The sequence below is a fragment of the Spermophilus citellus genome (assembly GCF_964194105.1).
Source record: "Spermophilus citellus genome assembly, chromosome: X".
NCBI classification, from domain to species: domain Eukaryota; kingdom Metazoa; phylum Chordata; class Mammalia; order Rodentia; family Sciuridae; genus Spermophilus; species Spermophilus citellus.
In genome coordinates this window covers 46,889,068-46,915,926 of record NC_138190.1, presented here as the reverse complement: position 1 = coordinate 46,915,926, position 26,859 = coordinate 46,889,068, and the positions used below count along the sequence as shown (strand labels likewise).

At 37.6% G+C, this 26,859-nt stretch overlaps 1 protein-coding gene across 1 annotated transcript; it reads left to right on the top strand.

The window, feature by feature from the left end:
• The first annotated feature begins 15,416 nt into the window (after positions 1–15,416).
• On the top strand, positions 15,417–26,205 carry LOC308639280 (protein VCF2-like). Its single transcript, XM_081277483.1, has 3 exons — positions 15,417–15,606; positions 19,069–19,168; positions 25,831–26,205. Exons 1-3 carry the CDS (start codon positions 15,485–15,487, stop codon positions 26,056–26,058), a joined length of 450 nt encoding a protein of 149 aa, XP_081133609.1. The 5' UTR covers positions 15,417–15,484; the 3' UTR covers positions 26,059–26,205.
• Positions 26,206–26,859: the final 654 nt, after the last annotated feature.

Genomic DNA, 26,859 nt, shown 5'->3' with positions numbered 1-26,859 from the left:
TCAAAGAACGGAAACTACAGACCAATATCTCTAATGAACTTAGATGCAAAAATTCTCAATAAAATCCTGGTGAATCAAATACAAAAGCATATCAAAAAAAATTATGCACCATGATCAAGTAGGATTCATCCCTGGGATGCAAGGCTGGTTCAATATATGGAAATCAATAAATGTTATTCACCACATCAATAGACTTAAAGATAAGAATCATATGATCATCTGGATAGATGCAGAAAAAACATTCGACAAAGTACAGCATCCCTTTATGTTCAAAACACTAGACAAACTAGGGATAACAGGAATTTACTTCAACATTGTAAAAGCTATATATGCTAAGCCTCAGGCTAGCATCATTCTAAATGGAGAAAAACTAAAGGCATTCCCTCTAAAATCTGGAACTAGACAGGGATGCTCTCTATCACCACTTCTATTCAATTTAGTTCTTGAAATACTAGCCAGAGCAATTAGACAGACAAAAGAAATTAAAGGCATAAAATAGGAAAAGAAGAACTTAAATTATCACTATTTGCGGATGATATGATAATATATCTAACAGACCCAAAAGGGTCTACAAAGAAACTGCTAGAGATAATAAATGAATTCAGAAAAGTGGCAGGATATAAAATCAACATGCATAAATCAAAGGCATTTCTGTATATCAGGAACAAAACTTCTGAAATGGAAATGAGGAAAACCACTCCATTCACAATATCCTCAAAAAAAAATAAAATACTTGGGAATCAGCCTAACAAAAGAGGTGAAAGATTTATACAATGAAAACTACAGAACCCTAAAGAGAGAGATAGAAGAAGATCTTAGAAGATGGAAAAATATACCCTGTTCATGGATAGGCAGAACTAACATCATCAAAATGGCGATATTACCCAAAGTTCTCTACAGGTTTAATGCGATGCCAATCAAAATCTGAACGGCATTTCTTGTAGAAATAGATAAAGGAATCATGAAATTCATATGGAAAAACAAAAGACCCAGAATAGCAAAAGCAATTCTAAGCAGGAAGTGAGAATCTGGAGGTATAGCGATACCAGATTTCAAACTGTACTACAGAGCAATAGTAACAAAAACAGCATGGTACTGGTACCAGAACAGGCAGGTGGACCAATGGTATAGAATAGAGGACACAGAGACTAATCCACAAAGTTACAACTATCTTATATTTGATAAAGGGGCTAAAAGCATGCAATGGAGGAAGGATAGCAACTTCAACAAATGGTGCTGGGAAAACTGGAAATCCATATGCAACAAAATGAAGCGGAATCCCTTTATCTTGCCATGCACAAAAGTTAACTCAAAATGGATCAAAGAGCTTGATATCAAATCAGAGACTCTGCGACTGATAGAAGAAAAAGTTGGCTCCGATCTACATATTGTGGGGTCGGGCTCCAAATTCCTGAATAGGAAGCCCATAGCCCAAGAGTTAATAACAAGAATCAACAAATGGGACTTACTTAAACTAAAAAGTTTTTTCTCAGCAAGAAAACAATAAGAGAAGTAAATAGGGAGCCAACATCCTGGGAACAAATCTTTACTCCTCACACTTCAGATAGAGCCCTAATTTCCAGAATATACAAAGAACTCAAAAAATTAAACAATAAGATAACAAATAACCCAATCAACAAATGGGCCTAGGACCTGAACAGACACTTCTCAGAGGAGGACATACAATCAATCAACAAGCACATGAAAAAATGTTCACCATCTCTAGCAGTCAGAGAAATGCAAATCAAAACCACCCTAAGATACCATCTCACTCCAGTAAGATTGGCAGCCACTATGAAGTCAAACAACAAGTGCTGGCAAGGATGTGGAGAAAAGGGTACACTTGTTCATTGTTGGTGGGACTGCAAATTGGTGCAGCCAATATGGAAAGCAGGAATGGAACCACCATTTGACCCAGCTATTGCCCTTCTCGGACTATTCCCTAAGGACCTTAAAAGAGTGTACTATAGGGATACTGCCACTTCAATGATCATAGCAGCACAATTCACAATAGCTAGACTGTGGAACCAACCTAGATGCCCTTCAATAGATGAATGGATAAAAAAATGTGGCATTTATACACAATGGAGTATTACGCAGCACTAAAAAATGACAAAATCATGGAATTTGCAGGGAAATGGATGGCATTAGAGCAGATTATGCTAAGTGAAGCTAGCCAATCCTTAAAAAACAAATGCCAAATATCTTCTTTGATTTAAGAACTGAGCAGGGAGTCAGAGCATGAGGAAAAGATTAACATTAAACAGAGACGAGTGGTGGGAGGGAAAGGGAGAGAGAAGGAAAATAGCATGGAAACGGAAGGAAACCCTCAACATTATACGAAATCACATATAAGAGATTGTGAGGGGAAAGGGGGGAGAAAAACAAGGGAGAGAACTGAACAACAACAGATGAGGTAGAGAGGGAAGATGGGAGGGGAGGGGAGGGGGGATAGTAGGGGATAGGAAAGGCAGCAGAATACAACAGTCAGTAATATGGCATTATGTAAAAATGTGAATGTGTAACTGATGTGATTCTGCAATTTGTGTTTGGGGTAAAAATGGGAGTTCATAACTCACTTGAATCAAATGTATGAAAGTAGATATGTCATGAGCTTTGTAATGCTTTGAACAACCAATAAAAAATTTAAAAAGGAAAAAATATTAAAAATTAAAATTAAAATTAAATTAAAAATGAATATATATATATTTGATACTGGGGATTGAACCCAGGGGGACTTTGCCCCTGAGCCAAGTCCCCGCCCTTTTTTTTTTTTTTTTAAGAGAGAGTGAGAGAGGAGAGAGAGTGAGAGAGAGAGAGAATTTTTAATATTTATTTTTTAGTTCTCGGCGGACACAACATCTTTGTTGGTATGTGGTGCTGAGGATCGAACCCAGGCCGCACGCATGCCAGGCGAGCGCGCTACCGCTTGAGCCACATCCCCAGCCCCGTCCCCGCCCTTTTTATTTTTTGAGACAGGATTTCTCTAAGTTGCTCTGAGCCTCACTGGGTTGCTGAGGCTGGTTTGAACTTTCAATCCTCTTTCCTCAGCATCCCAAATTGGTGGGATTACAGATGTTGACCATTGTACTTAGCTTAAAATGTTTTTCTTAAGACAGTTTTACTCAATTGTATGTGATGGCATAGAAAGTCTAATTTGTCAATTTTTGGCATAAAGTTATTGGAATTATTTTCTTTTCATACTTTTAAAATTCATAATATCCATAGTGATATTCCCTCTGTCTTTTAAATTGGTAATTTGTATTTTCTCTCTTTTCTAGATCACTCTAGCAACAAATTTTTTTTCAATTTTATTGTTCTTTTTAAAAATCAACTTTTGGTTTTATTTATTTTTCTTTGTCCATTTCTATTTGATTGATTTATATTCTTTATTTATTTACACTTTCCATTTAATTTGTTTAATGTTTTCTTTTTAGCTATATTTTATATGGAAGCTTAATTAATTTTTGAACTTTTCCTATAAGACAATTAAACTATAATTTCCCTTCATAAGTACTGCTTTTATTTCAATTCATGTTTTATGTTTTCATTTTCTAAATTCAAAATATTTTAGCTGGGCTTGGTGGACTTGGGAGGCTGAGGCAGGAGGACAAGTTTGAGGCCAGCCTCAGCAGCATAGTGAGGCTCTAAGCAACTTTGTAGACACTGTCTTAAAATAAAAAATGAAAGAGACTGAAGATGTAGCTCAATGGTGGAGTACCTCTGGATTCAATCCCCAGTACCCTTTTTTTCCTCTCTCTCCATATATATTATATATAATTTAAAAAGTTATTAAGAAACATAAATTGGATAAGGCCTTATCTAGGTATACCAACAGGAGAGTTGGGACCTTTATTTGATATCCTAAAAGGTCCATCAGATCCAAATTCACCCCGAAATTTAATGCCTGGAGCAAGAAAGGCATTAAAAATCATTGAAACATATATGGAAATATGCATTTGGATAGAATTGATATAAGTTTGCCTTTATTATTTATTGTACTACCAACAAAAAATATTCCTACAGGAGTATTTTGGCAAGAAGGTCCATTATTATGGATACATTTATCTTATTCTCCTAATACTATTCTTACTAGGTATCCTGAGGCTGTAGGACAATTAATACTCAAAGGAATAAAAGCAGCAAAGGGAGTGTTTGGAATTTCTCCCAATAAAATTATTACTCCATATACTATGGATCAAATTGATGAGTTAGCTAATGAGTTAAATACTTGGGCAATAATCATGTGCAAATCTAATATTTCATTTGATAACCACTTACCTTCTAATCCTTTATTGTCTTTTTGGTCATCGTATCCTGTAATTTTTCCAAAAATGACAAGAAAAACACCTATCATGAATGCTCCAAATATATTCACTGATGGGTCAAATAATGGTACAGCAGCAATAGTTACACCTGATCAAACTTTTACATTTTTAGTACCCAAACAATCAGCTCAAAAGGTAGAGCTTAATGCAGTATTACAAGCTTTTGTGATGTTTAAAGATTCTGTATTTAATTTATTTTCCGATAGTCAGTATATAGTTAATGCTATAGTATCCCTTGAAGATGCTGGTAGGATTTCCCCTTCCTCTACTGTTTTCTCTTTGTTTTCCACTATACAAAGTCTAATCTGGGACAGAAAAGATCCGTTCTTATAGGACATATCAGGGCACATACAGGATTGCCTGGAGCCCTTAGTTTGGGCAATGATTTAGCAGATAAAACTACACATGACATACATATTTTCTCTACACTAGAAGAAGCTACAAATTTTCATAAAAAGTTCCATGTCAATGCTAATGCTTTACAAAAGTGTTTCAAAATAATTAAGGAACAAGGTAGACAAATAATAAAACAATGTCAAAATTGTGTGACCTTTTTACCACAAGTTAATCTTGGAGTCAATCCTAGAGGACTGATACCTAACCATATTTGGCAGATGGATGTCACACACTTGCCAGAATTTGGAAAATTAAAATATTTGCATGTTACAGTTGATATTTCTTCTGGATTTTTGATGGGCTCCCTTCATGCTGGAGAAAAAACTAAAGATATTATAGCTCATTGCTTATAAAATTTTGCCACTGTGGGCGTTCCAAAACAGTTAAAAACAGATAATGCCCCTCGTTATACTTCTACCTCTTTTGAACAATTTTGCTCATCATTTGGCATTACTCATATAACAGGAATCCCATACAATCCACAGAGACAAGGCATAGTTGAAAGAGTTCATCAAACTATTAAAATGTACTTGTTAAAGCAAAAAGACGGAATTGGGAAGGGGTATATATTCCCCAAAGATAAACTTAAAATAACACTCTTTACTCTAAACTTTTTAAATTTGGATTCATCAGGACTTAGTGCTGCGGAAAGGCATATGTGTCCAAAAAATGTACATAAGCCCAAGGTACTTTGGAAGGATATTCTAACAGGACAATGGAAAGGTCCTGACCCAGTAATTGTCTGGAGTCGGGGGTCTGTTTGTGTGTTTCCACAGGGAGAACAGCAGCCTATTTGGATTCCAGAAAGATTAACTACAATGATTTCTACAGACCAAGAAGTAGATGATTTGGCTCAAATCCATAACATCTGATATCTAAAACTCCAGTTTGGCTATTCTTACATCTACAACAGAACCCGGATGCTTTTGTCAATATCTATTTTATTATTACCCTTTCCCACATCATGAAGCTCTATTTTGTTTTTTGAGCTCATACAGACCTAGGTTAATGTTTTGCTGATCAGTTCTATTTTTTTGACTAGAGAGTTTTCAAACATTGCAATGGATATTTCACCTGTAAAAATTTATAAGGCCTTTACTATTATGTTATGTGTTGTATGTATTATATTATATGTGCACACTTGTGTTTTGTGTTGTATGTTTGTATGTACGTATGTCCATACATCATATATGATGAGCACTCATGAAAAAATGGATCCAAATACTTTTTTTTATTCACATGATTTAAATGGTTTAATTTAAATTGGGTAAACAGCTGTTGAGGATTGTTTTAATATGTGAACAAAAAAGGAGTTTAAAAATCTGTTTGTTTACTTTCACCTTTCCTTTTCATTATATTTAATAATTCTGTTCAAGATAATATAAATTGTTAAGAAAATTGTATTCTTTTAGTGCCTTCGGGAATGTTTCATAATTTTTTCTTTAGCCATTATTGCTAGAATTCCTATCTTCATCCCAGTGCTGGTGAAGACAAAGATAAAACCAATCTACAGCTTCTGCAAGAGCCATCACTGAACTGCTTGCAGAACTTGCCTGGACTATGTATCACTTGTATGCATTGTGGACTCACTTGCATGCATTGTGAACTATCTGTTGGTGCAGTGACTTGTGGTAGTGTTGGGGTATTTTTGTCGATGGTGTCATCGGTGGTACAATTTTTCCAAAAGGAGCCATCAATTGGCTTGGTGTATCCTCCTTCCTTCTGCTTGTGATGGTCGTTCAGCTAAAATTTGGGGGCCAACAGAGGTGAGGCAAAGAACCTCACCCCCCTGCTGATACAAAGACCTCTCCACAGGTGTGGCTGTATACTGGACCGGTAGTCAATGACAGGTAAGATCCAATTGCAATGGTACCAACCTAAGACAGGAGGCTGACGCCCTGAGGTCAGCTCATCCGATGACGGGTAAGGACCATATGTAGTATTTGACAACCTAAGGCAGGCACAGTCCCTAAGCCATATGCTTGTTGTTTAAACAGAGAGGGGGAGATGTTGAGAGCCACAGCCGAAGGGGCCCCAGCAAACTTCCAGCTGCCAGCAAACTTCCAGCTGCCAGCTGATGATTGGCTCACAGCGGCCCCAGCAAACTTCTAGCTGCCAACTGATTGGCTCCTCTGTGGTGAAGCTCATTGGGCTGTTTCCCTGCCCTTTCAGACCATGGAGCTGCTCATTGGGGGACTTTTTTGGCTCTGCCCATGCAACCCAGCCAATCAGCCTCAAGAGCGGGGGGGGAGGGGGGTTGAGAACCTTGTGGGAAGCCAGTAGTGGCAGTTGGGCTCTGAGGGAATTCCTGAAGAGCTCATGTGGCATCCATTTACCATAGAAAACATTTGGCCTTTGGTTTGGGGGAATTGTTTTACTTTGCTTAACATGATATTCTCCAACTTCGTCCATTTACCTGCAAATGACATAATTTCATTCTTCTTTAAGGCTGACTGATATTCCATTGTGTATATATACCACAGTTTCTTTATGCATTAATCTATTGAAGAGCATCTAGGTTTGTTCCACAGTTTAGCTATTGTGAATTGAGCTTCTATGAATATTAAGGTGGCTGTATCACTGTAGGATGTAGATTTTGTGTTGGGGTTTGTAGTAGCCACAGGAGATCCTGGAAAACTACCTGGGTTATGAACAGGAATAAAGGCAGTGTTTGGTGATCTGATGCTCAGAATTTCAGTTGGTTGTGGGATATTAACCGTGCAACTCTCAGAAGATCCCTGTGGTGGTTGCAATTTTAGCCTCTGAAATGTTAGGTACAAAGCAGGACTACTGCTATGTGAAAGGAAGGTTGATGAAATAGGTAAAGGGGAAGCCAGCAATTCAAGGTGTTTTTCTGATTCTCCAGTAGAAGCTGTTGGTCCTAGGATTCCACAAGGGTTGAATCTGTGGAATCCCTTATTGCAAAAATAGCAACAGGACTAGGAACAAGCATCCCTATTTTTTTGCCATCTGCAGATTTGGAAAGAGGGATAACAACTTCAGAATTCTAGGCATCATTGTGCATGCCACAGTATTAAGTGGGCATAAAAAGAATATGTGGATACTTGGGCAAGTTCAAGGGATCTTCTATAATGTTTTCATTCTCATTTCCTAGTGATACAACCTGAACAGGTGGCTTGACGGTGACCATCTATCTGGTTAACAGAACTATAACCTGCACATATAGATGTTGATGAATTCTCAGAATCCTCAGAATTGCTGTCTGTGTCTCTATTTTTTTTTTCTTCTTTACTTTCAAAATTTTCTCTTCCATCATGTTGTGGACTAGATGGAGAACTGTAACTCTCAGAAGATATTTCTCTACATGCGTAATATCCAGATTCAATATCCAAATTCACATTTTTTTTCACAGTACCACCATAGTTATGCTGATAATACCATATTTTTTTTACTATTCAGTCTGTTGTCCATTTTCTTAATTTTCTCCTTTTCTATTTGTGGCTTTCTTTTCTTCTTCTTTATTGAAGCTAAGCTCCATTTTTCAACAGAATGTGACTCAGCTAGTACAGTTTGTATCAATATTCATAATGCCGCAGTCTGGCTGGGCACAATTCAGGAGCCACTTGTCAAAAGAAACGAACTTTATTTTTAGAACACACGCCATACCACACAGCTCCTCAGGAAAACCTTCAGAGCCCAACTGCCACCACCGGCTTCCCACAAGCCTCTCAACCTCCCCCCTCCTCCTGCTCTTGAGGCTGATTGGCTGGGTAGAGTGGGCAGAGCCAAAAAAAGTCCCCCAATGAGCAGCTCTGTGGTCTGAAAGGGCGGGGAAACAGCCCAATGAGCATCACCGCAGAGGAGCCAATCAGTTGGCAGCTAGAGGTTTGCTGGGGCCGCTGTGAGCCAATCATCAGCTGGCAGCTGGAAGTTTGCTGGGACCCCTTCGGCTGTGGCTCTCAACACAGTTTGTATCAATATTCATAATGGAACATTTCCTGGTATGATTATTGTGGCTTATGGTGTACTGCAAGATATCTTCTTCTTGACTCGAAGCTTCTTTTAAATTTTCTAGTATCTTAGAAGTCTCCAGAGAGGATTATTAAGATTGTGTAGAGAGTCTGATGATACAGAACAAAAAAAACCTGTGTACTTTTTGACTCTGTAGAAAAGCATGTGATGAAATTGAAAATAGCTACCTTAGGATAGGCTTCTGGTCAGAGTGTTGCCTCTCCTTCCTTTTCAAGGCACTCTGATTCAGGGCTCTTAAAACGGTCTTGTCAGAAGTCTCTGAAGACAATTTCTTTGGAAGCTTCAGTAGGAATTCCTGTAGTTCCTGGTGGGTTTCCGTTACTGTTGTAACAAAAGATCAGACCAATTTACATTGAAAAATGCACTCTCAATATTTGTCAGTCCTTTTTCTCTGGACTCCTTTTAACATTATTTTCTCAATGTGTACAGCTTTTCGCTGAGCTCTATGAGGTGCCACACCACCTCACCCAGTATAATACTAATTATTATAAGTTCAACTTGAGGTAATGGGGCTTGTTCTATCAAACTAGTCTCATTACTTTGCAAGTAATCACCAAGAGCAGTATCCTTTTGTGACCACAAGGTTACTTCTGGGGCAGCAAAGGGCTGCTCCACAAATTTCCCTTTTCTTAGGATATCATCACTGATAAGCTGTCCCAGAGCATGCAAACCAAGGCTATCACCCCCACTGTGAAGCAAGAGCTCCATGGGCACCCCCTTATTATACTTTTAAGAGTTGCAGAATCAGGAGTGATATTTCTTGGCACTGGGGATTGGAACCATCTGCTTCATATATTTTTTTCCGTCTTGCTAAAGGATTATCTGTTTAAGTTATAGTTTTGAAAATAACATTTGTTTCTTTGATTTTTCCCTATAGTTTCTATGTTTTCAATTTGAAATCCTAATATTTATTATTATCATTCTTGTGACTTCTATTTCTTCTTCCTTTTCTAGTTTCTTAAGGTGGAAACTTAGATTACTAACATAAGAACTATAAATTTCTCTTTCATCATTGCTTCAGCTATATGCCAAACATTTTGATGTGTTATAGTTTTATTTTAATTCTGTTTCTTTATTGTTTTATTTCCTTTGACATATTCTCCTTGAGCCATGGGTTATATATACATATGTTGTTTCATTTCTACATGTTTAGATTTCTCACTTGGTTCTATTATGGTCAGAGAACATGATATCAAACTTTTTGTTGTGGTGATGGTGGTGGGAATTGAACCCAGGGCCTTTTGCATACTAGTCAAGCACTCTGCTATTGAGTTGAATCCCTAACTCATGTTATTTATTTATTTTGAAACAGAGAATTTGTAAGTTGCCTGGGCTGGCCTCAAACATATGATCCTCCTGTCTCAGCTTGTCAAAATGCTGGGATTCCATGTGTGCACTACCTCACCCAGTATAATACTAATTATTTTCAAACTTGTTCAGGTTTGTTTTATAGCTCAGTATGAGTCTGTGTTAGTGAATCTTCCATGAATACATTAAAAAATAAGTTTTTTTGCTGTTACTGACTGGAATGTTCTATATATGTTGATTAGACTCAGATATTCTATACATGGCAACTAGATCCTGTTGGTTGATTGTGTTTTTCAGAGCTTAAATATTGTCCTGATATTCTATTTAGTCGTTTTATAAATTTCTCAGAAGGATTTGTTGAATCCTGTAATTATAATTGTGAATTTGTCTAATTCTCCATTGAGGACTTCACTTCCCTGCAACTCTTCTGGTGTGGGACAGTACTGCATAGTTCTGAAGGGCTAAGGGTTAATTTGCTAAGGCCCTGGGTAAATACTCACATTTTCCAAGATAGTGGATTCTACCCTTTAGAGTTTGCAGAAATATACTTCTTATCCTATGGATCTATGGAAGTAATGAAATTTCCATCCATTCTTCATCTTTTAAGGAAAAGATTCTTCCTTCTCTTTTGATGAAATAACTTGCTATGTGATTGAGAGTTTTCTGCTCCAAATTTCCCATGAACGTGCTTTGTTCTGAGAGAATTCTCACCTTTCCTATTGTCTCTCTTGTTGTATTGTCTTATCTTTGTACTGCTGTTGAAGCAGTCTTTCTGATAGTGGAGTGAAAAAATTGTTCACTCCTAGGACTAGGGTTGAAGTTATTATGGTCCGTCTTTTGCATTTTGGAAAATGATGTTTGGGAGTTTGATGTAACCCCTGGAATATTTCTTTACTTGAACTCAGGAAGGAACAAAAATTCAAATTTGTTGCAACTCTTTTTAAATTTTTTAATTGTAGATGGACGTAATACCTTTATTTATTTATATGTGGTGCTGAGGATCAAACCCAGTGTCTCACACGTGCAAGGCCAGTGCTCTACCACTGAGCCACAACCCCAGCCCCTTTCTCAACTCTCTATGGTGGATCCATGGAGGTATAGTCTGAGCTAGAAGCTCATTGTGGATCTTTAGGGCTAGCCAAGAAATCAAAGCTCAAATTTTTCAAATTGCTTGAATTCATAACAATTTAATAACTGCCTTCTAAGATGTTTAGTTATTTATGGATCCACTCATAAATTGGTATGATTTGGATCTAGCACATCCCCGAGTGTTATCAAACTAAAGGAGATTTTTCAGGGGTCCTGGCATACTCCCCCTCCTCACTAATATGTAATTCACATAGGAAGGAGTTAATGGGTTCTCCTAGATCATAACTAAGCAGTTTGTATCATCAGATTTCCCATACTGGGGAGAATAAGAGGAGTAGAGTTGTGCTACATGGCCCTATCATCTCAAAATATATGGCATACTAGGTGCTATGATAAAGTCCATGACCAGAATTCAAAATTTGTCTAGGACTCCTTATACTTCATGCCTCTCAAATAGGTATCATGAAACTAGTTTACTGAAAACTATAGTAACTTCTCTATGATCACATATTTTGTAAGGCTTAGAACTGTGATATTACTTCAGATCCACTTTGCCTCAAAGCCAGAGCTCATAGCATCTGTGCAATGAGACCTGTTGTAGAACAGGTAGGAAGCCCTATAAATCGGAACATTCTTCTGATTGGTCTGAGGACCATAGCAAAGGCATGTTTGGAGTTTCAAGACAAAGAATGCTTCAGTTATAATTATATAGTTGTGGTTATTGTGCAGAGAATATTTTATATCAAATCTGGTAACTGCTTTACTTCTTTTCAAAATTTGTGTTAAGCAAAATACATAAAACACAAAATTTTTGATATTGAAAAAAATCATTTAATTAATCTAAACATATTATGGCAGGTGAATATAGCTTTCTTTGTGGTTCACTTTTAACTTTTGTACTTGACTTCTTTATATTTTCCTAGTTTTATTATACATAAAATAATATACAATCCTACTTTTCTTCAACTTTTTGGAGGTAGACATCCTATTCTAATTCTATTTTGGATAATTCTTAATTTTAAAACAATGCAGAGGTGCTAGGGTTGAGGCTCAGTGGTAGTGCACTTGCCTGCCATGTGTGAGGCACTGGGTTCAATTCTCAGCACCACATATAAATAAATAAAATAAAGATATATCAACAATTAAAAATAATTTTTTTAATTTAAAAAAATAAAGCAGAACCCAGAGTATGAAGTCTTGCCTCATTGACTCCTCAAAGTGATATTAAAAAGTTATATGCTTTTAGTTCTTTCATTTCCTTCCAAATCAAAATTAGGTGAGATCCCAGATGTCAAGGACTATGAGTCATTCTTATTTAATTTGCCATTTCCAGAATATTCCTTGAAACATGGTGGGCATCACTATATGCTTCCTGACTTAATTTATTCACCTTTTGTAATGATCCTGATAGAAATAAATAGTAATCCAGAATTTATCTATATAGACATCAAATGTGAGATGTTTGTTTTTTTGGGGTTTTTTGGGTTTTTTTTTTTTTTTGGTATCAGGCACTAGACAGACTTGCATTGAGTCATCAATATGTTGCATGACCAGAACTTTGCTTTGCCACCACACACAGAGGAAATCACAGTTTTCAGTACCAAAAAAATATTTAGGGGAGCATATTCCAGCCTTTAATTATATAAAATCCATCTTCATTAATAAGTGACTAAAAATCCTCTGTACTCAATCTACTTAGTTTCAAGCAATGTACAAAACACATGATGTCATTATAGACTAATTACCAGCTTGTCTATAGGTCCCTTGAAGACATTGAACATGATGCATCATTCTTATGTACCTTTGACATTCAGTAAAATGTCAAGCACATTGTAGGTACTCAAGTAGCATTTGTTGACTCATTTAGTAGGGCTTTTTGTATGTCTTTAAAAATAGACCCTGTGGGATTATTCTTCCAGTAAGAGTAGTATGAAGAGTTTGGAAAATTCATTTCCACAGGACAAAAGTGGAAAATTGTACAAAATTATTGAAAATAATCATTTTATGGAACTGACAGACAATAACTTGCGAAGTATTTACTTATGGAAAACTGCTACTCTGTTGAGTAAAAGGGTGGGTTTGTGGCCTTTTAAATGAGAATTGTTTTCATGTCCATTCTCCAGTTCATATGGTAAAAATTTACAGCATTACTATGTGGAGGCAGTGAATTAGGTTTGGGGATGTTGGCAGGCCAGTTAGAAGTTTTACAGGAGAAGTTTTGAAGTAGAGTGATAAAAAGTAAGTCAGTAACAGTTGTTCAACTCTCTATACCTTACACTCTGATTGCAAAGCTATTCATGTATAGGGGACATAAATATTCCAGTGAGCCAGGAATAACTGAAAGTCTGGAAAGACTTACAAAGCTGTCACCTTTGAATGTGTTCTTCAGTCTTCATACAGCTTGAGTTGGCAAGCCAGTAAGGCCACCAGATTTAGCAAAGAAGACATAGGATCTACCACGCGACCTGCGCAGTGGTTTCATTAATGAGGTTCTGGCATTAAGTTAGTTAGAAGAGATCAAAATAAAACACATAGACAGTACCTTATTTTAATGCTAGGTCCAAGACGGCTCGCCTCTCTGTTTCCCTCCTCAAGCCGCTCAGCAGGGCAGCGAGGATTACTCTGGGCTAGCAAGAGACAGAGAGAGAGCGAACACGCCGGGGAGTAGCCTTTTATTTGGGGGGACAAGAGATTCAGGGGAGAATTCCATCCAATGAAGGTTGAGGGGGGGGCTGCACTCCAAGGTCAGGGTCAGTGATTGGGTCTCCAGGGTCAGTGGTTACGCACACCCCCACACGGATGGGCTCTCTCATCAGGAAAGGGTCGGGATAACTCCGACACAGCCAGAGTGCCTCAGGCCCTTAACGGGAGTCACCCAATCACGTGTCAGAATGGCTCCCCACAATAGGATGTTCAATTAAATTTGAATTTAAGATGCAACTAAAAAATCATTATCTGAAATTGAAATTTGATTGGGCTTCCTGTATTTTATCTGACAACCACAGGCTTTACGTATCTGAACACACACTCTACTCAAATTATTGGCTGATGAAAAAAATAGAAAGGTGAAGGCAAGGTTCCAGTATTCCAGTATGCAAAATGGCTGAATAGAGATAATGTTGTCTAGATTATAGAAGAGTCTGTTTTCTTAGTTTGAATAGAATTGGGGCCACAATAATTCCCATCTAAAATGAAACTTAAAAACCCAACATCAAGAAAAATAAAACTGGGGCTAAAGCTGTAGCTCAGTGGTAAAGCACTTGCCTCGCAGGCCCAAGGCCCTGGGTTTAATCCCTAGCACCACAAAAAGAAAGAAACAAAGAAAGAAAAACAAAACTAAAATGGAATTGCTACAACATGATTTCTATAAGGTTCATCTTTCAAAATAAAGTAGTTACTAGAATTTCACTCTATGTGAGACTAGATGTTGAATTTAGAAGATAGAGATTTTAATGCAACAAATTTAAAAAATAAATATTTAGTAAATTAAAGGAAAATATGTTGGAAATTAGTTAAAACTGGGAAACCTCCACAAATAAATAAAACCAGTGCTCCCTGGCTGATTAAGCCTCAAGCTCATCTCTGCTGGTATTTGCAGACCCCTCTGAATCTGGGTCTCATACTCCATCCTACCCCTGTCTAGAGTTATCTGCTCCACAGCCTCAGCTATAGGGTCACCTAGCCCCTAGCCATCCTTCATGATAGCTCCCCTGGCTCGAATGTAACCCCTTGGGGTCTCACTACACAGCAGGAACCAAGATCTCCAAAAAGCTAAATTCCTAAACACCGAACTGCTGGCTTTACAGATAATAGTATAATCCAGTACAGATAGATAGAGAACATGATAACAAAGGAGAAAATTATAACTGCAAAAGTCCATCCCTTAAGAAGATGGAAATGCACAGGATCCTGGTGAAGGGCTTGACCTCAAATAAGATCAACTCACTTCTTCCAGAGATTACAAATGCAGATTCAGTATTGTTGGAAGGCGGTAAGAGTTTCTATCTGGTTTTGTTTTCTCAAGGAAATATCAGAGAATATCATGAGAAGGGTTGCTGTTGGTAAAGTAGACAATAGAGAAGACACAGGCATGGCTGGGGCAGCCTGGCAGCAGATTCAAAACACCACCAGTCCTTCCTTTAACTGACAGTAAACGACCTCACTAGGAAAGAAAATGGAGGCCAACACAAAGCGAGAGACTGGCAACGACCTCACTGGGTCCCTACGCGCAGGCCCAGAACCCGCCAATCCTAGACTAGCTTCCCCCACCCACCCCCAACTCCCCCCACCCCACCCCGCGCTCCTCAACCGCCTTTGAGCTGCGTCTTTTTCTTGATGGTGTTGCTGTGGATACGAGGGTGATACTAGAGATGGCTTCTGCGCTGGGGTCAGGTTGCCTGACCCACTTCTGGCGATATTGGACCATCCTTTGGTCTCGCTTGGCTTCTTCAGCCAATGTCTCCGAGTTCTCGGAAGATAAACAGCGGAATAGGTGGGTTTTTTCCTCCAAAGTTGGTGATAATTTTTCTCGCCGGCCTGGAGATGGCAGTGTTGCGTCGTGCACTGGCTCTGAGCGGCTCTTCCCCCTCCCTTCGTGCTTGAAAAAAACGCCACGGAGCCTTTTTCTGGTGAACCGGCTGATTTTTCCACTGTCTTGAGTCACACAGGACCTGAAGCTGTGAGTTGGTTGTGGCTTCTACTAGAGTCCCTCAGGAAAACTCACCATTTGGGAACAAAATCCTTTTGATTTTCAAATTAGCAATTCTCTGGAGGTTCTGTCTAGATTGTATTTCTCCTTCTCTGGTCTTCTCTCTTTCCAGGTTGTCTTGGGGTTTTATGAACCTTTATCAACATATTTTTCATCCTTTATATGAGTCATTAAAACTGTAGAACATTTGTTAGGTGGATAAAGAGTGTTAAAGAAAGCTAACCTTGTCTATGACTTATCACTAAGCCATAACCATTAATAATATCTTTTGATAAATTTGTTTAGAGATTTTACACTCAGGAAGATGTATTTAAAACAAATAAAATTAATATTACATCGTGATTTCAACACTCCACTTTATATATTCAGTTTTACGTTTTGAAAAATCATTTTCATGTTATTGGTCACTTTTTTTAAAGAAATGCAACCTATTGTAAAATGTTGAGAGTTTCAGTAAAAACGAGTTCAAAACATTAAAATACTCAAAATATTATTATCCAAACACAGTCATCAGCAGACAGCTCTGTGAGGGCAGGAGCTGTTTTGTTTTGTGTGTGTGTGTGTGTGTGTGTGTGTGTGTTTTCACTTATATGGGGGGGTATACCTAGTTAAGTTGGTGATCAACAAACCTTGTGAAAGAAAATAATTAGCATTTCTATCCTATCATGTATATACGCATATATGCACCTACATACATTTGTATGCATATGCATACACAAATGTTAAGTAGCTAATCAGCCCTGAATGGGGGAGAAGGTGAAGGATGGAGGAGGACAACTGAAAACCAGATTACCTTATCTGACAGGCAAGCACCTGGAAGGTGGGGGCCTGATGTGTGGAAACCTCCCCAACCATAATTACATCCCATTAAGAAAAACCTTTGTTCTAAGATCATGTCACACTCTACCAGATAGCCTAGACCGACTCATCACAAAATCTATCTGGATCCCCAGTCACCCTGGCAACCAAAATATCAAGACCCTCACAAAGAAAGCTTGCTGAGGGCGATTCGGTGGGAAATAACCCAAATAAGAGTGCAGGAAATTGAGGCAAAAACAGGGGAACTCAATTCCTTTAAAACTCCAAATCTGTGAGCAACAAATCATTCTGTCTTGGAGGTGATCCATGAAGTTCTTAGTCAAAAGTCAAAATATGGATGTGGGTGTGACTTTAAAGGAAAGTCCCTGGGACCCCCAATAAAACTAGAGGGCAAAAGGACACACCATCCTTCACCATCCTTCACTATGAGAAGACCCACTGTCTCCCTTGAGAGTGTCCCCTTTTCCTATGTTTTCTAATAAACTCATGCCTACTATCTGAGAGACACATCTGAAATGTTTCTGGCCTGATCTCAAAGAACCAGTGAAGAGAGGGCCTCAGCAACTGCCTCAGCTTTGAAGCAGGGCTAGTGCCCTGTAACACATGTGTACACATTGATACAAATATATATAAAAATCAATTTTACTGGATTTAGCTGGTTCATTTGTCTTAGTGAAGGCCATTTAGGAAGCTCGTAGCAGACTCAGGACAAAGCTTGAATCTCCAGATTCACAGGTCTTCCTTTATTCCATAATAATCTCAATGAAGATTAAATGAATAAGATATGTAGTATGTAATCCCCTTTGTAGATATGATAGGTTTTTTTTTTTATTATTGCTCCATGTTTTGATCAGCTGTTAATATTGCATGTCTTTCCACAAGGATCCTGCCATGGCTCAAGTGAATTCATAAAACTGAGATTCGGGAAGATATCCTAACATTATTTAGTACAGTGGTAAAAAGCTAGTAAACCTGACCTGCTGCATTGGCTTGTGTCATGTAATGAAGACCTTAGAATATGAAGAATGCAGTAATTATGAATTTAGGAGCCAAATTATGAACAGATTGGAATTAAGAACATGGTAATTTGACAGCAGACAGTATGTGTGAAGCAAGTATGCTCTGGCTGCAAAGGACTTTCACTTCCCAAGTCTAGTTAAAAGTGCCAGAACATCCTTTATCATGGGGTGGGAGGACCCATGTGTACTATAAAAAATTTCCTTGGAAATAACTTTGTAGACAAGTAATCTGAATGCATTTATACTGGCAACTTCTTTATCATAAAGGGATTGTTTGATTTGGACATGCAGTCTTTTACCATTTTTCACATCCTGAAGGCTCACATGGAGGGTGTTGGGACAGGACTCAAGAGAACTTTCCTTCCAGTTCCAGTTCTACCAGCCTTACTTATTTTTGCTATCTGAGTCACTTTGTTTCTCTGATCTTGCTATTTCCTCAACTATAAGACAATAGGTCAGGCTTAATAAATGGATGACAGGGAGGCAGATTCAGGCACAGGAACTCCTATGTTTCCTATTATACATTGCTTTTCTTAAAAAGAAAAGATAAAATAAATGTGTTTAATTTTTTTTTAAAAAAAGTAGAGATCATTGGACTACCTGAAATATAGTTTCCCACAGATGACAGTTAGTTGAAGAGTAAAGAAGTTATGAAAATGAGTTGTCTCAGCCATCCTCAGGAGTACCAAACAGTAAAAAGAAATGTCAAAGTAGATGGTAGGACAGAAAGTGTGATGAGTTACAGGGTATTTACCAGAATTATGATGTAAAACACTGCAATCTGATTGCTTACTGAGACTTCAGGCTAAAGATGTAATCTTACCAACCATTAAAAACATGTTGAAAAATGAATGTTTTAAAGATGTCATTAGCCACAATCTCATGGTAACAGTCAATTGAAGTAACCACTATGTCATAATAGTTGCTGATATAGCAACGGTAGTATCTTAACAGCGCAAAGGGAATGTCTCTTTAGTATCTCTACACCATTTCATAAGAGCTTTAATAGCAAATAGACACTAGAAGCTACACAGTCTTAAGAGTTATCATATGGAGGGGGTTAAAATCACGTAACCTGGAACTGTAATTTCAGAGAATAAAGGCAATGAATGTGTTTAGGTAAATTTTTAAAACTTGGCCATAAAACTCTTTGTATGTTTATTTGCAAGCATCAGTGACTTCTGAAACTCATCTAGGGAAACTAAGAGCTTGAATATGCGTAATGTTCCTGTTTGGGGTTTTTCTTCTGTTTGCCTTGGGATGTATCTACAACTGTAAATCTATTTAAGCAGCAGATACAGACATAATTTCTCAGTCATGATGTAAAAAATATGTATTAGCAAAGGCTTACAATTTAGGTGTTCAAAAGATCAATATATTTTCCTCACCCTTTGCAATCTCTTTGCAGGAAAAGGAAAAGAGATGGAAACCAAGAAGACAACCATCACTACTTCCATTCCAAAAGGACTCGGAGAAACCTTCTCTTTCAGGATTCTCAAGATAAAGAGGTAGGAAGTATGGTCAGATAGCCTCTCTCTATTTCATTCATTTCCTAAACTAAATGATTCAGTTTGATATCTGCAATGAGAAGATTATTTTTCCAAGAAAGCATTTTAAAAACATTTTTTCTTCAATGCAGAGGTTTCTGAGCCTCAGATTTTCAGCAATGATTATCAGTATCCTACAGAATGATGGAGAGGAAAAACAGATTTTGCTAAACGCAATCAGTAGGAATTAAGCCCTTGACATTTTTTCTACTCATATAAGACATAAAAATTTTACTGCCCTTATGTTAGATGGAAAATATATTTTCAAGCACATATGTTATTAAATAAAATATAATTCTTGATTCCTCCTTGGAAAAAGTGAAAATGCAGTTGAGGGGTGGTTGTAGTGATTTTGCAAAATTTGAACAGAGCTGGAATTGAAGAGTTTGAATTTTAATTTCAGGAGACTTAACCTTAATGACTTGTGTTCATTAGTAAGGTTTTCCTTCAGTTGAGATATAGCTTACCAGTAAAATATTAAAAGAGAATTTTAAAGATTTTCTCAATGAATCCTGTTAGTTTATGACTAAGTATTGCTTACTTTTAGTGTTCATGAGCAAGAGATGAAAGGATTACTAATCCATGCCCTCCTCCTGGGACTTAGACACAGGTAGAGATATTTCCAGATCCTGGGCAGCCACTGGATGGGTAAAATTACATAAATCATGTGATTTATTCTCTTGGCTGATGGACTTATTACATATAGTGACGTGTATGAACAGTCCACTTTATTTTTAATGTTTACACCTTCAAACTTATAGCACCACTTTTTCAATAAATCTGTCTCTGAGGAGATCAGTATAAGATTTCTAATAGTGCAAACAGGAAGACCCAAGTGTTTCTATATATTTCTGTTTTTCTTTCCAGGAATATTGATTTCATAGTGTTTTTCTGATTACTGAGTGGTACAAAACATTGAGAGTGAAAAATTATGTAGATATAAAAACCAGTGACTTACTGAACAGAGTGCCACCAAAAATGTTTGTCTCCTGCTGATATAGAAAAGGATTTGGTGTCCTAATGGGGGAATTCCAAGGAAGCAGCACAATGAGAGAAAAATGAAAACAGGGCCCTGCATACACATAGAATCAGAGTTCTAGGAATCCTTGATTTTTCACAACTAGTAAACTGTTTCCTGGTCAGTTCATTATTTAAGGAAGTATAAATTCAGAAGATAATAGAAACATTTGATAGGTTTTTTTTTAGAGAGAGTGAGAGAGGAGAGAGAGAGTGAGAGAGGAGAGAGAGAGAGAGAGAGAGAGAGAGAGAGAGAGAGAATTTTTAATATTTATTTTTTAGTTCTCGGCGGACACAACATCTTTGTTGGTATGTGGTGCTGAGGATCGAACCCGGGCCGCACGCATGCCAGGCGAGCGCACTACTGCTTGAGCCACATCCCCAGCCCACATTTGATAGGTTTTTGAAATCACTTTTCTATTGGATTCTTAGTAGTCATTCTCATCACCCTTGACTATATGCATTCCAAGAGAAAGAAGTGCTCTGGGAGGTTTTGGGGGTGGAGCTTTTGTTCAGTCAAAAAATGAGCTTTGATGAGCTGGTAAACACTTGGAATTCAATGTCTGGTCCAACATCTTCTTGTGAGAGAAACTAAACCACTGAAAGCATAGTTAATTTAACCCATCAGTACAGAGATGCTAAAACATGAATATCACTGCCTTGTTGATTTGAAAAGTGGTTGTAATTTACTGGCCTAACTAATTTGGAATCTCAAGCTTCATAGGATTCCACAGTTTCAGTGGTATTAGGGAGCAGGAGCCTGTCAGTTTAACTGTGTTGGAACTTTGGAGCACATACTTCAAGTGTTCTAATGAATTTGTTTGGGATTATTGGTTTCAGCTAATCTAGGTTCTTCAGATGCCTTTGAAAAGACTCATATTACAATTACAGGGATGCAGTATGTACTGAGTGGATTTTGTTTTTCTGTTGGGGTTCATAAAAATAAATAGCTCTGAGGTATAGGGAATGGAGAGAGGAGCAAGGACCTGAAAGAAAGCAAAATCCTGGGTTCACCTGCTTTTACAATTAGGAGGCATTATGCATCGCAATGTATCATAAATATGAACATGAATTCCTATTCTGTTTTATGAAGATATTCTATAATCGGTATTCTTACTTACTGCTTCAGTTGATCACACAGTTTCTCCCACTAGCCTGCTAAGGTGCTCACTCCACTTTCAAGCTAACCTCGTGTCTCTCTTGTGTCTTTTCACTCACCTTTATTCCAAGCTGAAATCTGCATTCACTTCCTCTTATTTCACTGTCTTCTCAATGTTGATCTGAGCTGATCTCTGAATCGCAAATAGCTGTCCCTGCAGACTTCTTAGCATGGCATCCAAGGACCCTGATGACATAGCCATTTCTTCTCCTGCATATTTTGTCTCCCAGTCTCTCTTCTCTGGGAGGCACCGGCCACAACATGGTACTAAATTCGTCTCCTCAAGGAATCTTCTTCCAGCTTGTGGTCTTCTTCTCCCCATTGGTCTCCACCCTACAAGGCCTATTTCAGGTGCCTTTCATTTTAAGAAACCTCCCCTTTCTCTAGAATGCAATGCATTCTTTGCTGCATTCTGCATTTGCTGCATTCCCCTTCATTGGAAATAAATACAGTGCTGTCATTTTCTAAGCATTCTCCTTGATTTGGCTCAGGAACTACCTATTGAATCCCTACATAGTCCTGGCAAAGTTCATCCTTGCACACAGATATGCAAGTACCTGTTCAGACAATGGTTGGAGATCAGAATGAATTGTACCTACTCAAGAGCCTTTCAGAAGTGGGGCCCTGACATGTAACTGTGAGTCCAACTGACAAAAAGCCCCACGTGTGATTCTGCTACTTATCCCAAATAGAATATGGCAAATCTCTGCTGGCCTCAAAGCATCTCTGCTGATGGGGTAAACATGGAGATTTCATTATGGCCCAAATATACCTAAAATCCCAACTTTGCACACAGACCTGGGCCCTAGGATTTCTGTGATGTGCCTTTGTGAATTTTGCTTGTTGAGCTGTCCTTCTTCAGAGTCTTCACGGATGTGATAATATTTTGCCACATACATGAATTTATGAGGACTTCTATACTATATTTGCCTTGCACAGAGATCAGAATTAAATGTATATTTTTAAATCAGAGAAAAAAAGCAGTGATCTTTGTAACTGTCCAGTCGGATAGGCATTCTGATGAGAAGTTTCTATGAGCACTTAAGAGAAGGATGAGAAGGATTCCTATTTTATGAGTCTTTCTCCATCATGAAGCCTTTAGTATCTCATTCATCCTGGTAAAAAAAAAATGTTTCCTTTCTTAAATCAAGCTTAGCAAGGTTAAATGATTCTTAATAAAGACTGAAGTTATGACAGTTAAAACCATTAAGGAGCAAACATTTCCTCTCAATAAATCTGAGAGTAAAACAATTCATGCAGCTGGATATCTCTCAGGAAGGACATTCACAAAGGTAAAGTGCAACAAAGCCCAGATTATCTGGTATGGGCTATGTTTATTACATAGATTGCACTCTTGGACTATATGATGTTATTGTATATGAGCTTTAGATGTTCTTTAGTAGTTTAAAGAAGAATAAACTTTCTTCCTAAAAATCCCATTTATAGCATAACAGTTCATTATAATTCTTGGCACCGATTTCAGAAGTGACTGAATTATAAAGCAGATTTTCCATGGTGTTATAGTAGCATACTGTAGTTTACTTATGAATAAAATCTTATTCTTCCCCAAAGTAATAGATCTGTTGTACATGAGTTAGAATTTGAGGATACCCCAAAAATAAAACTAAAAAATATTTGAAATCTTTAACTATATTGATGTTGTTAAGATTTACACATTCACCAGAATTTATTTTTATTGGTTCTGGAGATTGACCCCAGGGGCCACTGAGCCACATCCCCAGTTTTTCTTTTATTTAAAAAAAATGTTCTTTAATTTTTGAGACAGGGTCTCACTAGGTTGCTGAGGCTTGCTTTGAATTTGTGATCCTTGTGCCTCAGCCTCCTGACCTTTTGGAATTACATATGTGACCCACCATATCCAGCCAGAAGAAATATTTTAAAACTACATGAAAAACTACATGCACTGATTTCCATCTTCCCAAATGATGTTGGAGACATCTTTTCATGTCAGGAAAATACAACTACATCATCATTTTAAAATGCTTTGAAAATTCTATTGTATGAGAGTCTCAGTACAGTTTAACTACTGTACTGTTTTTGAAGCTTTACTGATTCTTATTTTCATTTATTAAAAAAATTTTTATGTGGGCTGGGGTGTAGCTCAGTTGTAGAGATTTTCCTAGCATATGCAAGGCCCTGCATTCCATCCCCAGCAGCACAAAAAAACTGCTGATGTTATAGTAATATGTCAATGAACAGTTGTAGTTATGTCTACACAAATAAGGTAAAAAGAAAACTGTTTAAGTCGCACAGATATTGGAGAGATCCAGTTTTTATTCACAATGATTCTAAAGAATTCTATTCTCCCTATGCATTTTACTGTATTATTCACCTTTCTCATCATGGTGTCACCTTAATGACATGGTAAACTAGATGTTTGTAATGCGAGATAAAAATTGAAGCTAGATACAGTGGCGCACACCTGTAATCCCAGTGGGTCTGGAAGCTGAGGCAGGAGGATCAAGAGTACAAAACCAGCCTCAGCAAACTATACAGGCACTTAGCAACTCAGCAAGATCCTGTATTTAAGTAAAATATTAAAATGGGCTAGAGATGTGGCTCAGTGGTTAAGCACCTCTGGGTTCAATCCTGAGAACCAAAAAAAAAAAAAAAAAAAAAATCCAAACTTGAATTCATTGGAAATGATTTCTAGTGCTTATCTTGTTTTTCAGACAATACTTGAAAGAAAAAGCAATTCAGAAAGCCAACTGAGTGGAAACCAGATGTATGTGGTGGGTTGTTTATCCAATATATTAGCTTACTTAATTTTTGAAAATTTACAATTAAACCACGTTGTTACAATGGAGTTCCAGATTTTTACTTTCATGGTTAGGAAAATAATTGGTTAATATTCTTTTGGAATTGTTTTGACAACTAGTCCTTATGTCTGTTTTAAAGCCCTTGCTAACAATTTTCACATGTGGCTTCATTTACCCTTCTTAACATAGGAATCTACTTGCATAAAGAGCAACATAGGATGCCCATCAAATCTTCTGGGCAATGTAGTGTATAACCTAAGATGAGTAGCTCTAAATGACCTATGGCTTTTGACGATTCTTGGTATAAAATTTGTTATTGCTAACTTTGGAAAGGATGACCTTGTGAGAAGTACAACACTAACATTGTTAAATATCATAATTCAGATTGGCATTGCCATGAATTATTCCTTTGGGAATCCTAACATTGAAAGGCAAAAAATTATTGACTATAATTGGGTTCAGGGATCCCTGAGTAGCTTCTGTGAGAAAACAAAGAGTGTGAGTGATATTATTTCAATGTACAACAACATTTGTTTTTGTAATTTAACCCAGGACATTTAACCAGTGAATCACATCTTCAGTCGGTTTTATTTTTATGTTTTTAATTTTGAGACAAGGTCATATTACGTTGCTAAAGGCTGCACTCACTAAGTTGGTGAAGCTAGCTTTCAACTTATGATCCTCCTGCCTCAGCTTCTCATGCAACTGGTATTATAGGCATGTACCACCATGCCCAGCTATGAAAAACAATATTAAGAGCAAAGAGACACAAACAAAAAGTCCACAGATAGAAGATCTATGAATGCAGAGTACCACAAAGGCCAACTGTAAACCTAAATTTCATTTTTAAAAAATGTCCACAGCCTGTCACCACACATGTGGATCTTGACTTGATAAAGGAAGAATGTATATATCCACACATGTGGATCTTGACTTGATAAAGGAAGAATGTATATATCCACCATCAGGAGACGTGTGCAGAGTTATCACATATTTGCATGTACATGTGGATGTATGAATGTGAATGAATATATGTATCAAACAATTTATGTCTTGCATGTTAACCCACAGTCTGTCTTACATTTTATGGCCTTAATTTTGGTTTCTCTCTTTCGGGATTGAACTCAGGGGTACTTGACCACTGGCCCACATTGTGAGGGCTATTTTGTATTTTATTTAAAGACAGAGTCTCACTCAGTAGCTTAGCACCTCACTTTTGCTGAGGCTGGCTTTGAAGTTGCGATCCTCCTGCCTCAGCCTCCCATGCCGCTGGGATTACAGGCCTGTGTCATCATGCCCAGCCAATTGGTGATTTCCCTTGGAGGAAGAGAAAGTACTTCTCTGATGTTTGGAATGAATGGTAAAAGTAGGAGCTGAGGATATATGGAAGGATTTGGAATTAGAAGGCCTTTGTCCTCACCCTATCATTTCCTAGCTATGGGACTTGGGCATATCAGAGATCTGTTTACTCATCTGTAACATGGGAGTGTTAACCCTAGCTTTATTCATAAGGTTGATGTGAGGGTGGAATTAACTACCATCAGGGACTGTACTTTCTAAACCTTTAAGCCTTGTATAGACTTTGATGCTGCAATTCTCCAAGGTGAATATAAAACAAATGTGACTGTGGCATAATAGTGAACCTATTTCTACCTTTCTATTTACAGTATTCAAGCAGTGTTACTGAAAGGAACATCAGCAGCATTCATAGCCCAGAGAGAGCAGGTGGACCAGAAAGCAACATAAATCGGATTGCTGCTGAACACGACCTGAGCACCTGTCAGTTCTTGCATGAGGAGAATATGCTTTCCCAAGGTCCTTACTGCCAAATTAATCAGATCTTGAAGGAAGCTCACTTCTACAGCTTACAGCAGCGAAGACAGCCCCCAACCTGATGAACTAGGAGCCCCTTATTCCAACTTAAAATGTGTTTATAAAAGCAATTGCATGCACACGAAAAAGATCTTTTGAGGTTTCTGTCTATATTTTAATGACAGGCCTATGGGCCAATTTTGTTGCACCCATGCAATTTCAAAAAGGCTTTAATAAAATGCTTATGATATTCTTTTCAAGTTGGGTGTCAAATTCACATTACAGTAACAATATGAGGAATCCTCACCTATGCATTAAATCCATTCTATGTCCATTCAGACTGGTATCCACACCTGTCAGTGAGACTTTCCATGTCAAATGCCTTTTTTAAAAAAGTATGACTTTTATTTTTAAAAATTCAGTAGCCCAGTAAAGTATATGTAGTTTTCATTTAAATACTAATAGCCCCCAAACTGTAATTTATATTGCAAAATTTAGAAAACTTCATTCATTGTTGCACTGAAATGAACTGCCATGCTGCCCTTCACAAGATAGATGTTGAACTGAAATTTCTTTTCTTAAGTAATGCCAACAAATAGACCCAGTGTAAGCCACAAAAGTGAAAAGTTCTGACTTCACTGTTCCTAATTCCAGGGAGAGTGTTTCTAAGGGTCTACAAAACTCAGATAGCATAGTATCATTAATCCTGCAGAGTGTGCATATCAGGCTTGCTAGAAAACACTGCTCAAGGTTGTCACAGAAGTGCTTAATAATGTTTGGCTTAAATGAGATTAGGAGCTCATGTGATCTCCTTTACAATTCCCCTGATAATAGCTAGAGTTCACATTGATAAAGTGTAAGCTATTTGAACTGTTAACTAATGG